At 39.2% G+C, this 14014-nt stretch overlaps 1 protein-coding gene across 2 annotated transcripts in view; it reads left to right on the top strand.

The window, feature by feature from the left end:
- The window catches only part of TGFBR3 (transforming growth factor beta receptor 3), a 117903-nt gene that overhangs the window by 88061 nt on the left and 15828 nt on the right, over window positions 1-14014 (top strand). For both annotated transcript variants that reach the window (XM_075759911.1, XM_075759912.1), the window contains exons 6-12: window positions 75-243; window positions 2601-2748; window positions 7765-7954; window positions 9197-9522; window positions 10414-10563; window positions 12353-12484; window positions 12743-12910. In XM_075759911.1, the coding sequence (XP_075616026.1) occupies window positions 75-243; window positions 2601-2748; window positions 7765-7954; window positions 9197-9522; window positions 10414-10563; window positions 12353-12484; window positions 12743-12910 (1283 nt within the window). The remainder of the gene's footprint in view (window positions 1-74; window positions 244-2600; window positions 2749-7764; window positions 7955-9196; window positions 9523-10413; window positions 10564-12352; window positions 12485-12742; window positions 12911-14014) is intronic.

Below are 14014 nucleotides of genomic sequence, written 5' to 3'. Positions count from 1 at the left end.
GAAGTACATACATTCATGTAAGCTGACGTCTATGTATAAAGGTGCATGTATTTTCTTTTCTTTTTCTCCTCCAGATCAAGTTTTTCCTCCCTCATGCAACATAGAAAAGAATTTTCTCTCTTTAAATTACCTCGCGGGATACCTACAACCAAAAACAGCAGAGGGGTGCCTTATGTCTAACTTAGTCCGAGAAAGAGAAGTTCATATCATTGAACTAATCACTCCTAATTCCAATCCACACAGGTAAAGTATCATCTAAATAGACTAAATCTGTTTGAAATCACAGCTAGAGATTTTACTTGTCTATTGAAAAATCAAATAAAAGTAGCCATTTCACCCTTGTACGAAGAGGTTGGACCTTAGTACTTTGCCTTAGATAGAAATTAGTTCTTCAGTATGTAAAGATTTTGGATTCTGCTTCACTATCCCAGGATTTTTCTGGACAAGACTGTAAAGCACAATTTTTTGTGGACTGTATCCTGTGCCCCTTCTTGCTCAATCAGTCAAATTTTTCCAAGAGTAGGGTGAATAAGGGAATATGAATAAGGGCAATATCTGACAGGCAGGGTTTAAGATGGGGCCGCTGTATGAGGATATGAGAGAGAAGGTAGAAGTAATCTTGACCTGTCACAGGTAGGGATGACTGACAACAAGGCCTAGGGCAGTGGCTCCCAAACAGAGGTCCAGAGGTCACAAGTCATCTGCAGTCCATGGTAATTGTTCCACAGTTGGTCTGCAGAATCATAACAATATTTTCTGTCAAGTTTCCAGTGGAGTTTAAGGCATAGTTTGATAATTGCAAGAAATGTTAAGGGCTGACAGTGGTCCACTGACCAAAAAAGTTTATAACTAGTGGTTAGGGAAAATAACTCTCTGTGCATGTTATGAGTATTATCTAAATTGTGAAAAGTACTGTAAACTTGGGAGGTAAGACATATAAAACATTCACCCTTTGCTGGTCTCTCCTAGGTCTTAGTGGGAGTACATGAATGGGGTTTGCTTCAGATAGTCATAGCTGGAAAAGCTCTTCATAAGTGCTGATTGTGGTTGCTAGAACAGAAATTTGCTAGGACGCTTAAATGGTTTTCCCTTTTACAAGAAGAAAAGTACAATTTCATGAGAGAGAAGGTAGAAATAAAATCCTGTCTGTGTACTGCAGACACTGGTTATCCAGTATTGTGCAACTGTGCTCCTCATGCAGTTACATTTGAGCACATCCCATCCCTAATGAGGAAATCACAGAGAGAGACAGAGGTGGGAGGAGGGGTCTTTGCAGGAAGGGTGATTATCTCGTGTCAAGATGGTGAATGTAGAGCCTGAGAATATTCTTGCCTAGCAACCTTGGGAGAGTAAGAAAGTGCTGAGATGTAGTGGAAGTGGAGTAGGTAAGGCCAAATGATCTACCTCTGTGTGGCATGAGCTGCAGCCCCATCCTGAGCAGAGCTGTTCTTTAGCATCGACATCATTCTAAGTCCCTTGCCGTGTTACGCAATGACAGCCCTCTCTCCAAGCCCTCTGGGCTTTTGGCTTTGGCTGATAGTACAATAGGAATTTGTTTTTCAGATGATAACACTGCAAAATGTTTAAATGTTTTGTTATTAAAAGTAAAAAAAGTACTAAGTTAAATTCCTTTTGCTTCATTCTTAATTTTAAGTATTATCCACAGCTATCTTTACGAAGTTTATATACATAAAGGAACATAAAGAAGCTGAGCTGGGCATGTGTAAAACTGCAGGAGTTGAAATGAAGGTGCCAAGATACGCTAAGTCTTAATGTAGAATATTAGTTGAAACCTGTTACTTGGGGATGTAACAGCATGTTCTTATGACGTATTGGCCCATAAGATGATCTGGAAGTAAAGATTTTTCTGCTGAATTAATATTTTACACAATGAGATATTATTGATGGGTACAAACCCATTTGGTCTACTTATTTTACTGAGGTCTTGAAAATCTGGATAGTGTTCATCTATTTTCCAGCAAGCAGTAGGCTGGACATCTGTTTTCTTCTCTTTTCTTTTTAAAGTAAGTATATATCCAGAAGTATTGGAAACTGAATACGACGACTTAATTCCTCAACACACGCAAGATCCTAAGCAAAGTAATTTCCACAATTTAACTGCCTAGGCAGAGACACTCCCCAATATAGTATTGTGCATTTTTTTTATTAACCTGCTTAATTTGTCTTTTTGCTTTTTTAAGGTATTATTTTTGGCTTTAATACAGTTATAGCCAGAGGAAACTAAAACAGCTATATTTAGGCACTGTTGCAGTGAAATAAGAAAACAATATTTACTTCATAAAGCAAACTGCTAGTCATATAACTAACCGGCTCTAAATAGCTGAAATGAGTAGCATGCTTCTTGTAAATAAGAGACAAAAATATTATTTGTCTAAAAAGTTTTTTTTTCTATTGTTATGCAAAATCATTTAAGCGTATGTGGAATAACAATCTGTTTTGCACATGTTGTGTTGCCTGGGATAATCTCCAGCATTTTAATCAGCTGGCCAGACAGTGGAAACATGATGGATTGGAAGAAGGTTGATAGCTGAAAATTTCTGGCATTCTGGTCTAACTTTCTCTCTATTTTCCACATACAGTACTTTCCAGGTGGATATAATCGTTGACATTAAACCATCTCAACCTGGCGCCAAGCTTGTCAGAGATGTCGTACTTATCCTCAAGTGTAAAAAGTCTGTCAATTGGGTTATCAAGTCGCACGATGTCCAGGGAAAGCTGGAAGTGATTGTAAGTTAAGACACTTTTTTTTTTTAGAGAGAGATACCATACTGCAATGGTACAGAATCCATTTAGATGTGATATAGTGCTAGACCATATTAATTTCTGAACGTTTTCTCTTAGCTGCTCTTTTTTTAATTATTACTGCATTTCAAGGAACTATATATGGTTTTTTTCTCCTTTACTCTTAATATATGGGCTGTTAAACTGACCAGCACATCACAGAAGCCAGGTGGTTAGTGCAAGGATTTACAGTCTGTGTCTTTTTGACTTCTGTTGAAGTACCCTAAACACCGAGTTGGATGTTCATCTCCCTTTTTGCTGGTACTTTGGTGAGTGGATCTACAGGTTCATCTCGTGAGTTGGAAGGATGCCTGTGAGTGCAGAACAGATAATCCTAGATACATGGCACACACCACATCCCTTTAGAAGTGGCAACTTCTTTACTCCTTCCAGTTGTGGTCGTAGTAGTCTCTAGCCCTCTTTTCCGCCAGTACTTCTGTCCCCAGCAAGGGTTTGGTCAAATTGACCTCACCTCTCCTCGGATTGCAATAATAAGTTTTTAAAAAATTAAAACCAGGATCCCTAAAGCTAAACTCCTGCAACTGTACTTATGTGTAACTGGAGGTTCTGATTCAGGACCTTTTGGTACAGGCTTTGTGGCTCGACACCTTTTCTACTAAGAAAATGTGTTTTCCCTTGGTCTGAAATAAATAATAAAATTGTACTGATCTTGCAGCCTATAAATGCATGGCCTATTTCTGTCTTCAGTGATCATTAGGAGCACATTGTACAGTTGAGTTTAATGTTTGCTCAGGACCACCCAGTGGCCTCCTGATTAACAGTTTTGCAGTAACTCAGATACATTTTCAAACTCCAGCTGTCTGTATTTATAAGAATTTCACTTTGTTTAATATCTTTCTCGTTTTAATGTGTGCAAGGGCAATTCTGACAGGATCCAAAGGCTGCTTGATTAAATCTTCTAAGGAGACAGATTGGTAGGCAGGATTTCACGCTAGATTTTGAGTGAGGGATTTAAAAGGAAGTATATTATGGTGTTGCTCAGAAAACTGAATGGAAAAAATATCTAGGGTGGAGGATGAAATTCCCTTTTGATCCCTGACACATCTTTACCTTATGGACAGGAAAGGATGTTCTGGTCATTCTGTAGGCCCTCAAAGAGAGAGGTCAAGGTTAGTTGCCCAGGGTTACCACAGTTGTAAGCATAAGGGCAAAAAACAATGTTTGACTTAAGTTTCATTCTGGGCTATTACATAAAGTATTCTGGGCTATTACATATTACATGCTATTACATAAAAGTATATTTAGACCTATATGGGTCTACTTTCACAGGATAGAGAATTGTGCATTAGTTCACTTCATGCTTGGAGATAGCCAAAGTACTATATTTCATATCCATGAAGCTATCTCTTCATGGATGATGAATTTTCAGGGAGAGGACTTCTAGAGGATTTTAAAATGTCTAAAGTGCTGCACTTGAGTATAGAAAGGAAGGCTGCTATTCTTTTTAAAGTTCTTCTTTACAATTACTGAAAGTATAAGTAAAGAGTGTAAGTGAAAAGTTTTTCTGTAACAAGTGGCAGAAGGTAACATTTTATTTAGATTAACAAAAAGAGAAAGTAATACTATATATGGAAATGTCAGTATATAAAAGACTTTGTATATTTATGTTAAGATTTGTGAGTAACTGTTTGCTATACTGCTTCATTTATATAGATGCTTCATTTTCTGAATGTCTGTTTGCCCTCCTCTATTTAGAGGGGAGTAGGGGAGGGAACTAAACACCCCATGTCATTAAAAAGCCTGTACATTCAGTATTTAGGATCTGTTCATATCTCTATTAAGCTGAAGGCCTTTTCAAGCCCAAATTTAGACAATGCATAAAAACATTACTAAACAATTAGGTAATGTTTCACAATGTTCTTTTTATTAGTTGAATGAATTCCATGCACTTCAATTTTCCTAACTTCTTGCCCTCAGTACGAATTAGAATTGTCTTGAGGGGATTGGCAAACTGAGAGGGAAAGGTTAGTGCTAAGCTGCCTCAAACTCAGGACTGTGAGTTATTAAGATCTAAGTTCATAGACAAAAAATGAAAAAGACTTTTTAGGTCATCTAGCTCATCTCCCAGCTTGCTGTGTTTCCTGAAACTCTGAAAGAGGATGGACACAAAACCAAGTAAAATGAGAATAGTTTCAGGAAAGAAGTTGTACCTAATATCATAGAATCATAGAACGTTTTGGGTTGGAAGGTGATCTTGAAGGTCCCTAATTCCAAGCCCCCTGCCATGGGCAGGGACACCCTCCACTAGACCATGTTGCCCAAAGCCCCATCCAACCTGGCCTTGAACACTTCCAGGGAGGGGGCATTCACAGCTTCTCTGGGCAACCTGTTCCAGTGTCTCGCCACATTTGCAGTAAAGAATTTCTTCCAAATGTCTAATCTCAATCTACCCTCAGTTTAAGGCCATTCCCCCTTGTCCTATCACTCCATGCCCTTGTAAACAGTCCCTCTCCAGCTTTCCTGTAGGTCCCTTCAGGTACTGGAATGCTGCTCTAAGGTCTCCTTGGAGCCTTTTCTTCTCCAGGCTTAACAACCCCAACTCTCTCAGCCTGTCCTCATAGGAGAGGTGCTCCAGCCCCATACATGCCAGGCTTTCCTGTCAGGTTGTGTTTAGCTCCTGTTTGAAATCTGTCCTTACATCATGCAGTACTCATGTTTCTGTGCTTGTGGGTTATTGGGTGTTCACATTGCTTCCTTTGGATTTGGTGTCCTTTTTCAAAGCTGTAGGTTGCACAGTGGACAAAGAAGTGAAATTGCAGAAAGATTTGATAAATTCTATTAGCTACCATTTATCTCAAAGAAAATAAGTGCATTGAGGGGCGAAGAGTGAGAGGTGAAATGCGTAGAACAAACCTATGAAGTTTTCAGAAGCTTGGATGAACTGTTCTTTACATGAGAACAACTGCCCACTGGTTTCTGAAATGGTCTCTCCCTATTCTGAGTAGGTGACTCTGCCTGGTTTCATACACCGCGTCTGAAGGCATTGGCAGGGCAGGCAAGTGAAGGAAGGCATGTCTGTTCTTGCAAGCCATTGTGCTCGGGTTTGTCTCACTGAGGCAATGCAGGACTGAACATTTACAGGCTCAGTGTGGAGTGAAGAGATATAAACAAGCCCTGGAAATGGTCAGGTGCCAGCTAGGACGGTAAAATTCTGAGATAATATTTGTTCAGCTGTCTCCTCATTGCAAAAAAGAGAAGGAAAGCAGAGAGGGAGATCCAGCAAAGTTGGGGTAGCGTAATAATTCAACCAAAGCTGCTGTGTGGTTATATAAAAATGTGTGATAAATCATGGCCAGATTTGTATCTGTTGAAGAATAAAAGATTCTTTAATCCAAAACAGTAATAAGGTACCAAAATTAGGATTCCTATTGCTTCCTTTTTGTTTCTTATCTTCAATGGCCTTTGCTAGTTATTGATAACTGTACTGGTAACAGTATCCTCAAACCAGACACTGCAACGAAAATTCCCTTTGACTTCAATTGTGAAGCTCTGAGTGTTTAATGCAGAATTGGATTATTAGGAAGAAATGAGGGAGGGAGCTAAAGGTAAACTATGCCATTCCCTCCAGACTCTTGGTGCTTTATTCACTGCTTGGTTCAAAAGCTCTGTTTCTGAGGTCAGGTACGGAAGTGCAGCTGAGCTCTGTGACGCTGGGTAAAAAATGCAACCGATGTGATGGAGAAGGTAATCAGGCATGGAAATGAAAGTGTTATAGAACATTCCATGGTATCATCTGCATATAGAAAGTGCAATTCAGTCACATTGCAGGAATTGTTGAAAATTGGGTCATTGTGCCTTCCCTGCTATGAGCATGTACAGCTTGTTCTGTAGTCGATGTGATTGTTATAGTGATAATAGTAATGTTGTGACTGTAAAAATAAATATATATGTATTTAGCTTTGTGTGAATACATGTTTAAGATGCCAAGCACTTAAAAGCAAGTTAAAGTGTAATACCACCGAATATTTTCTAACTGCCCCTCTAACAGCTAGAGATTCTTGTGATATTTCTTTGACTTGCCCATTTGGACAAGAAAAGTTGAAATTTTGCAAAATGCTTACGGTAAAGCGAAAGCTAACTGACACTGTGACTCATCTGTATTCCATGGCCAACTTTGAGCCATTATTTGTAATTATTTAATAATAAAACTAAGAGATTGGCAAGTGTATTTGAGTTTGCTGTATCGATGTATTTGTATAAAACTTACATTGTTAATTAAATTCTATTTATGTGCAGAAAGTATACGTTGTCTTTTAAGTAGTTTGGCCTTACATAAACATACATGCTCTCACTTATCGCTCTATTAAGCATTTAATTCAGTCCTGTTTAACATACTCAACATTTTGCAGAGGAGGCACACAACATTTCTAGTACGAAGCTCATTGAGAGGCACAGACTGTCCTCAGTGCCAGCTGACTTTAAAACATAAGCTCGTATCAGCTCTGCTTCATGAGCATGCTATGGTTTGCCTTTTTCAGTAATGCTCATTTGAACAAAGGTTTTCCCGTACGTAGCTTAAGTGATGCTCTAATCAAAGAAATGAAGGGGGCATTTGAAAAAATCAGTTGTCATCTTGGGTTCACCTCACCTTAGAAGTCATTTCAACTCAGTTGTGAAGAAAATACAGCATTGTACAAATGACAGTAAATACGTCTTTGTCTCGTTTAGGGATTAACAGTTTCTGACTACCTTGATTTATTGTTCTGCAGGCAGAGGTTGGGAGGAAGGGGGGGGCTTTTCTCCATGTGTGCAGCAGTTCTGTGTCGAAGGTGGCAGAGTTTGGTTTATTTCCCAGGTGTCCTTGGTTTTCTGTTATTTAATAGAGTAAAAGAGTGAAGAACATGTTCAATCAGAGTCACTGTTCCATTTTAAGTATCCTTAAATGGTAAATCCTGAACCACGTTTTAAATGGTGAATCATGAACCTTGTTTTTCTTTGCAGACATCAAATAGTATTGGTTTTGGAAAGGAAACAGAACGATCCATGACTATGAGAAAGTCGGTAATACCCAATATTCCCTCATCACATGAGAGTTTGATCAAGTGGGCTTATGAGCATAACTATAGTCCAGTTACTTCCTACACAAAAGCCCCTGTTGCTAACAGATTTCATCTGCAACTTGAAGATGCAGGTAAACGTGAAGATGGACTTTTAGCATATTAAAAAAAAAAAAAAAATCTTGTATTTCCAGGAATGTGATGATTTGAAAGGTGCTTTCTCAGTTTTGAAGCTTTGTTGTTGGACATTGCACTATTTTGACTGCTCATCATCAAGAATATTGGTAATATCTATGAATGCTAGTTAAAAAAATAATCTGTGGCTTTTTGATTAGAAAAGTCCAGGCAAATTGTGTTCTTTCCTGATATGTTGGCGGAATTAAATGGTTATAGTTAATCCAACTCAGAAGCTGTTATAGCTGACCGTGCTCAGTGTTCACTGGAAGGGACTTCAGCAACTGGATATCTTCTTAGTTAATCCAGCTTTGATCTTATTTTTTTTCCAAAAGTAGGAGTATAGTGTTTTCTTGAGACAATTAAATGAACATTTAAATTGTTTAAAGACAAAACTGCCTTACCAGAAAAGTCTGAGTGAACAGAATAAATACAGCAGTTTAAAAAAATTTAGTTATTTGGCTGAAGTCATTGCTGATGTAAAGATATCAGAGTCCATCGAAGTTAGTGGAGTTGCATCTGCTTTTTCACTAATACTGAATTTCAACCACTAAAAATGTTGTTTAGCTGTTTTGATAAAGCTTATGTTCACATGAATTTTATCAGTTGCTCTCTCATGGGTTACAGATAACTATCTGTTTGGGCCAGAGCAGTTGCAGTTGGGCAGTTGGGCCAAACTATCTGTCCTGAGCAGTTGCATGCGTAAGCCAGGGGATAGTGTTCTCATTTACTCAGGATCAAATTAACTCTCATTTGATTTCAATCTGGTTATGTAAGTAGTTCCACAAAAGTGGAGTGACTGAATTTGTGATGGGGCAGGTAATGGAAGAATTTCACCCGATGATTTGCACTTAGGCTATTTCAGCAGCACTAAAATAGTGTATTGCTGAATGTGATGTTTATTTTACCTCTGTGGTTGCTTTTTGCATATAATAGGCCCGCTCCTCAAAGCTTATTTTCAGCTCTAAGTGAGGCAGATTTCTAGCAGGGAATAAATATACCAAGATTAGATGCCTCAGTAAAAACTAGGTGGAGGAATTGTGGCTAGTTACCTGAAAAGTACAAAGATGCTGCTTTGGATGTGCTTCAAGAGCTTCCTTTCTGGATATTTCTTTTTTTTGTATGAAAATAATTAGTTCTGAATACTTTTAGGAAAAATACTGAATAACCTAATGTTCTTTTGTTGGTTTGGTTTTTTTTAGAAGAGATGAATGATGAAGACGACCATTCCCTTCCTCCGGAGCTGACAGAATTGCTGGGTGCTAACCCACTGCCTGCCCCAAAGAATCCTGCATTAAGTGATGGCCTGACTTTTCCTTTTCACATTAACAGAGGAAGACATGACACAGTGGGAGAAGGAATATTCCCATCCAGGGATTCAGTGGATACATTAATAAATCATGACTTTGAGCATTCCCTCTCAAAACATACAGAACCGGAAGAGGTTCAGGGCAGTGCTGATGTAGCCTTGTCAATAAAGTGTGATGACAAAGTCATGACAGTAGCTGTAGAAAAAGACTCTCTGCAGGTTGGTGTGATCTCTTATTCTCAAATTTGGGCAGACTTTTTTGGGCAGACCATTTTATTTCGTAGAATCATTTAGGTCGGAATAGACCTTTAAGGTCATCGAGTCCAACTGTTAACCTAGCACTGCCAAGTCCACCACACAACCATGTCCCTAAGCACCACATCTACATGTCTTTTAAATACCTCTAGGGGTGGTGACTCCACCACTTCCCTGGGCAGCCTGTTCCAATGCTTGATGACCCTTTTGATGAAGAAATTTTTCCTATTTGTATTTTGATTGAAAAAGTAAAAAAATTCTAAGATCTACAACCATCAGCACCCAACCCCCCCAAAAAATAGTTTGGTGAAGAAACTATACTGTAGATATTCTTTGCCATAACTCAGGGTCATGTTTCCTCTTTCGAACAATCTGGTAGTGTGTAGAGGGATTTCCGATTAAAGTTTTGCAGGATTGATTCTGTCAAAAAATTACTGTACTCAACGATCAGTCTGAGTTTTTAATCTCCGAAGTACAATCAAGCTGCTGTTGATAGCTGTGTGAGGCCTGAATAGATCTGTCTTTACCATCTACCAGCTGACAGGTTGCTTGTGTCCATTTGCATTGTGGAAAAGAGCCTAATACAGACAGCATTTTTAGGTCACTTCAGACCAAACAGAGTCAGCATTATTAATCAGCAGATTAATAATGAACCTGTTGTTTTCTTTGTTCCATGTTACATTTATTCCCTGTCTGTCATGTATAACAGTGTTTTGAGAGTGACCTTCCCTGGATGGCAGTACAATGAACTTCACTTTCTACTATCAGCAGTCATGAACAGCATTCTGAGCTGCGCTTTAAGCAAGAGCCTAACACAATTGTGTTTCAGCCACTTACAAAGCACCTTTGTTTCAGGCTAGCGGCTACACGAGGACAGAACTCTCGCTGCTGGATCACTCTTGCAAAGCCAGGATGAATGGCACCCATTTCATTTTGGAGTCTTTGCTGAACAAGTGCGGGACTCGGACAGCATATATCTTGAACAAGATTGTTTATTTTAACTCTGTGAGTATTTTACAAAGAGGAGCTGCCTTCTGCACTGCACATCATAGTGGTACAAGGAAGCCATTGTAGTTAGCTTTAGTCTTAGCAAAAAGGAGGCATCCTGATCTTTTCCTGTCTAGCTCAAACCTAGTTGCAGCTACAGTCCCTGTATTCAAGGAGGTATGAAGGCTGCACATTCAGTGTGCTCCTGTGGTCAGATAGTATTCCAAAGGAAAAAGGAGGAGTTGAATACTTTTACAAACTGCATGGCTGTACATTGGGGGCCATCTGTACCAGTCTCAGAAGTTGCAACGGCTTTCCCTATGCAGCTTTGATGTACCCATACATAAGCAGTACTACTGTAAGGGGGAATAGGAGTGAAGTCTTGTGATTGCATGAAGCAATAGCATTTAATTCATATGCTGAATTATTTTAAGTGAAATTTTTTCTTCCAAAATTGTGTGTGAAAAAGGCTTTCAAAGTGTGAGGAAAAGATGTTACCTGTGCATGCTTCTCTCTTATAATTTGGATTCATGTTTGCTATCAGTTGATATACGTGATGAAGGGACTTTTAGTTCTTGTATATGAATGATGATGCAAAGGAGCCCGCTTAGGTTCTAAGTGACTGCTTCCAGACTGGCTCAGCTTATGAGCTTGAGTACAGTGCAGCTAATCTGGGTTGGAAAGTAATGACACGTTTCTCTTGCTGAGCTTTCCAGTACATAGAAGCAACCTTGGCAAATGATGGAAAGCCTGCCGTCCAACCCAAACATAGCTAAGGCAATCTGATCTGACCTTGCCTAGTTAAAACTGTTCTGCACTGGCAAGTCTGTAGCACCTAACTTTAGAAACAGTCCTAAACCAAGACTGTGGATAAAAACATCTCCAAACTACAGAATAGCACGTGTCTGGAGCTAAATACTGTCATTGTTCCTATATTCTATTATGGCCTAAACTATAATGGGTATTTGCCTCCTCTTCTTTCTCCATCATGTCTTTTAATAGTCTTGGCTACTCCCTTAAACTCTGAATCATGTATTCTTTCAGAATTTGGGAGCTTTTCTCCTAAAAAATAAATGGCATGCAGTGGAGTCTCAAAGAGTGTGTATGTCACTTCTTAGCAGTTGCTCTGTGTCCAAGAAAACAAAGATGAAGTCCTGGAAAGGAGGGGACTAGCTGAGGAGCTGCAGGGCATACAGAAGCAAAGTGCAGAACATTGGAAAATAAACTCGGGACTTTACAGATGAAGAAATGGAGAAGTGTGCAAAGGGGGGGGGTGTGTGGCAAGGGGGAGGGGAGCCTTGGTAGAAATTCAGAGAAAAAACAGGGAAAAATGAAGAAAGGGACATCATGGATTTGGGCAAACATCTCTGAAAAAAATATGCAAATGACGGAAGAGAAAATCCTTTAATGACCCTAACACTTTCAGTGATTTTTTTCTGTGAGTGCATTAAAGAAAACTGCAAGTTGCAAAAAGTCACTTTAGAAAGCCATTTCTTTTTTTAAGGTTGGTTATAGAAATACCAGAAACAGAATGTAAATGCTAGGGTGCTCATTCAGACACCAGCACCCAGACTGTCTTTTCTGGCTCTGAATTCTGGAAAAAAAACTAAGGAGTATTCCCGAAATATAACCTGCATATCTTAGATGCTCAGCACGAGGCTGTTTAAGATGTGCTTTTATCATCTGCTTAGCTGGTGCACTTCTTTTGGCCTTTCCATTGTTCTGAAGAGAAAAGAAAATAATAGTAATGAAGAGAGAGTGCTCAGTTATCACCTAATTTTATGTGTTTGCAATATCTTTTGTGCAGATTGTCATTCAGTTGTCATCACCAGCTGAAAGCAGTGGCTTGGATGATGATGACATGGAATCAGGTGATAATGGATTTCCAGGGGATGCTGATGAGGGAGACATTGCTTTCTCAAGCTGGCCTGAAATAGCGGTATGTTACTCTCTGGTTTGCACCTGACAACAGAGAAATGCCTATTGCAATGGGCACTTCACATAAATTACGTTAATTGCATACGAATTAATTTGTCTTTTAACACATTTCTTCTCACTTCTTTTTCTTGTGACCCTGTTGAAGATTTGTACTAAGTAGACGGACTGTGGGAGGGCCTGTATTGTACACTCCAAATTTGTCCGTATCCAGCTACGGCTCCTGACTCAGGATGTATTTGTATTGTGTTTTTCATTTCAGTTTAACTGCACGCTGCACCAGCCAGAGGATGACAGAGGCATGTTCTGGCCTCCTGAACCACACATTGCCAATGTGACCTTCAACATGGAGCTGTACAAAACAGATCTGTTCCTTGCTCCCTCCCAAGGACTGTTCTCTGTTGCTGAGAATGGGCCAATATATGTAGAGGTAACAAACTGAAAAAAGCTTTCAAACTAACAGAAACATTTTGAAAGGTCATGCGACTGAGCCAAATCTGTGCTCGTGAGTTGAAAGGTCTCATTGTGCAGTTGCTTTAGGCAGACAGGTAGGTCCTTTGGTGGTTGCAGAGAACAGAAACTATGGGGTAAGAAGCAGGACAACATTTTGAGTCAAAACCAAATGATTCCTGCAAAATGGATGAATTTAACTACAAGGTAAATTGGTGATTCTTGCCAAATCTGCTTTTTCTGTGAAGAACTTAAAGGTGGTCTCTGAGCTCTTGCTCTGAACTGGCATTTTGTGATGAAGACTTCAGGGTTCATTTTATTGGGTAATATAGCTGAACCTCATCTGAAAGATGTAGACGTGCAAAAAATGGTTACAACTGTCTGCCTTATGCTAGTGTTCTTCGGTTATAAAGTTAATACAGATTCTCATCTCTCTCCAATCCACTTGTAAACACCAGTTACGCTTACAAACACTGTCCTTCCGAATACTATCACACAAGAGATCTAACAGCTTTAGATAAATAAGATCAGCAAAGTCACCAGCCAGGTAGCCTTGACTTCAAGTGTGTTTTGGACCTGGTAATTTTACCACGTGTTGCTAAGTTGCTTATGAAATCTGGGGAATTTCAAACCGATAGTCAGCATTTCTAAAGATAGTCATGTGAACAGAATTTGGATTTTTCAAATAACAGTACACATTAATAAATACAACATTGACAATGAAGTAGTGTCACCAGTTCGTAGATGAGTAAATCAAGGAGTGGTGAGCTATGGGCTTATAAGACCAGGGAAGCGAGTATATTGACTGAAGCAGTGCTGTGCCATGGTTCTCTTGCCCAAGTTAGTTCCTCTTTGTGAGCCCACGTTGCATGTGATAAGCATAGTGGCCCATTTGACGTTGGTACAATTTTCTTCATTGTTTCACTGTGTTGTAGCTCTTCCAGTGAAAAGTACTTAAGTACTTAATACTTACTATCCAGTGAAAAGTACTTAAGACAGTTGAAGCAAAAAGAAAGTATGTCACGCTCAGTTAAGAATATGTTTATGAAAGACAGACTTTTTTTCTTTCATTTGGATAAAACGG

The sequence above is a fragment of the Balearica regulorum genome, chromosome 8, assembly GCF_011004875.1.
Source record: "Balearica regulorum gibbericeps isolate bBalReg1 chromosome 8, bBalReg1.pri, whole genome shotgun sequence".
Lineage (NCBI taxonomy): Eukaryota > Metazoa > Chordata > Aves > Gruiformes > Gruidae > Balearica > Balearica regulorum.
Note: the sequence above shows the minus strand (reverse complement) of the source record. Positions and strands in the feature narration are given on the sequence as shown.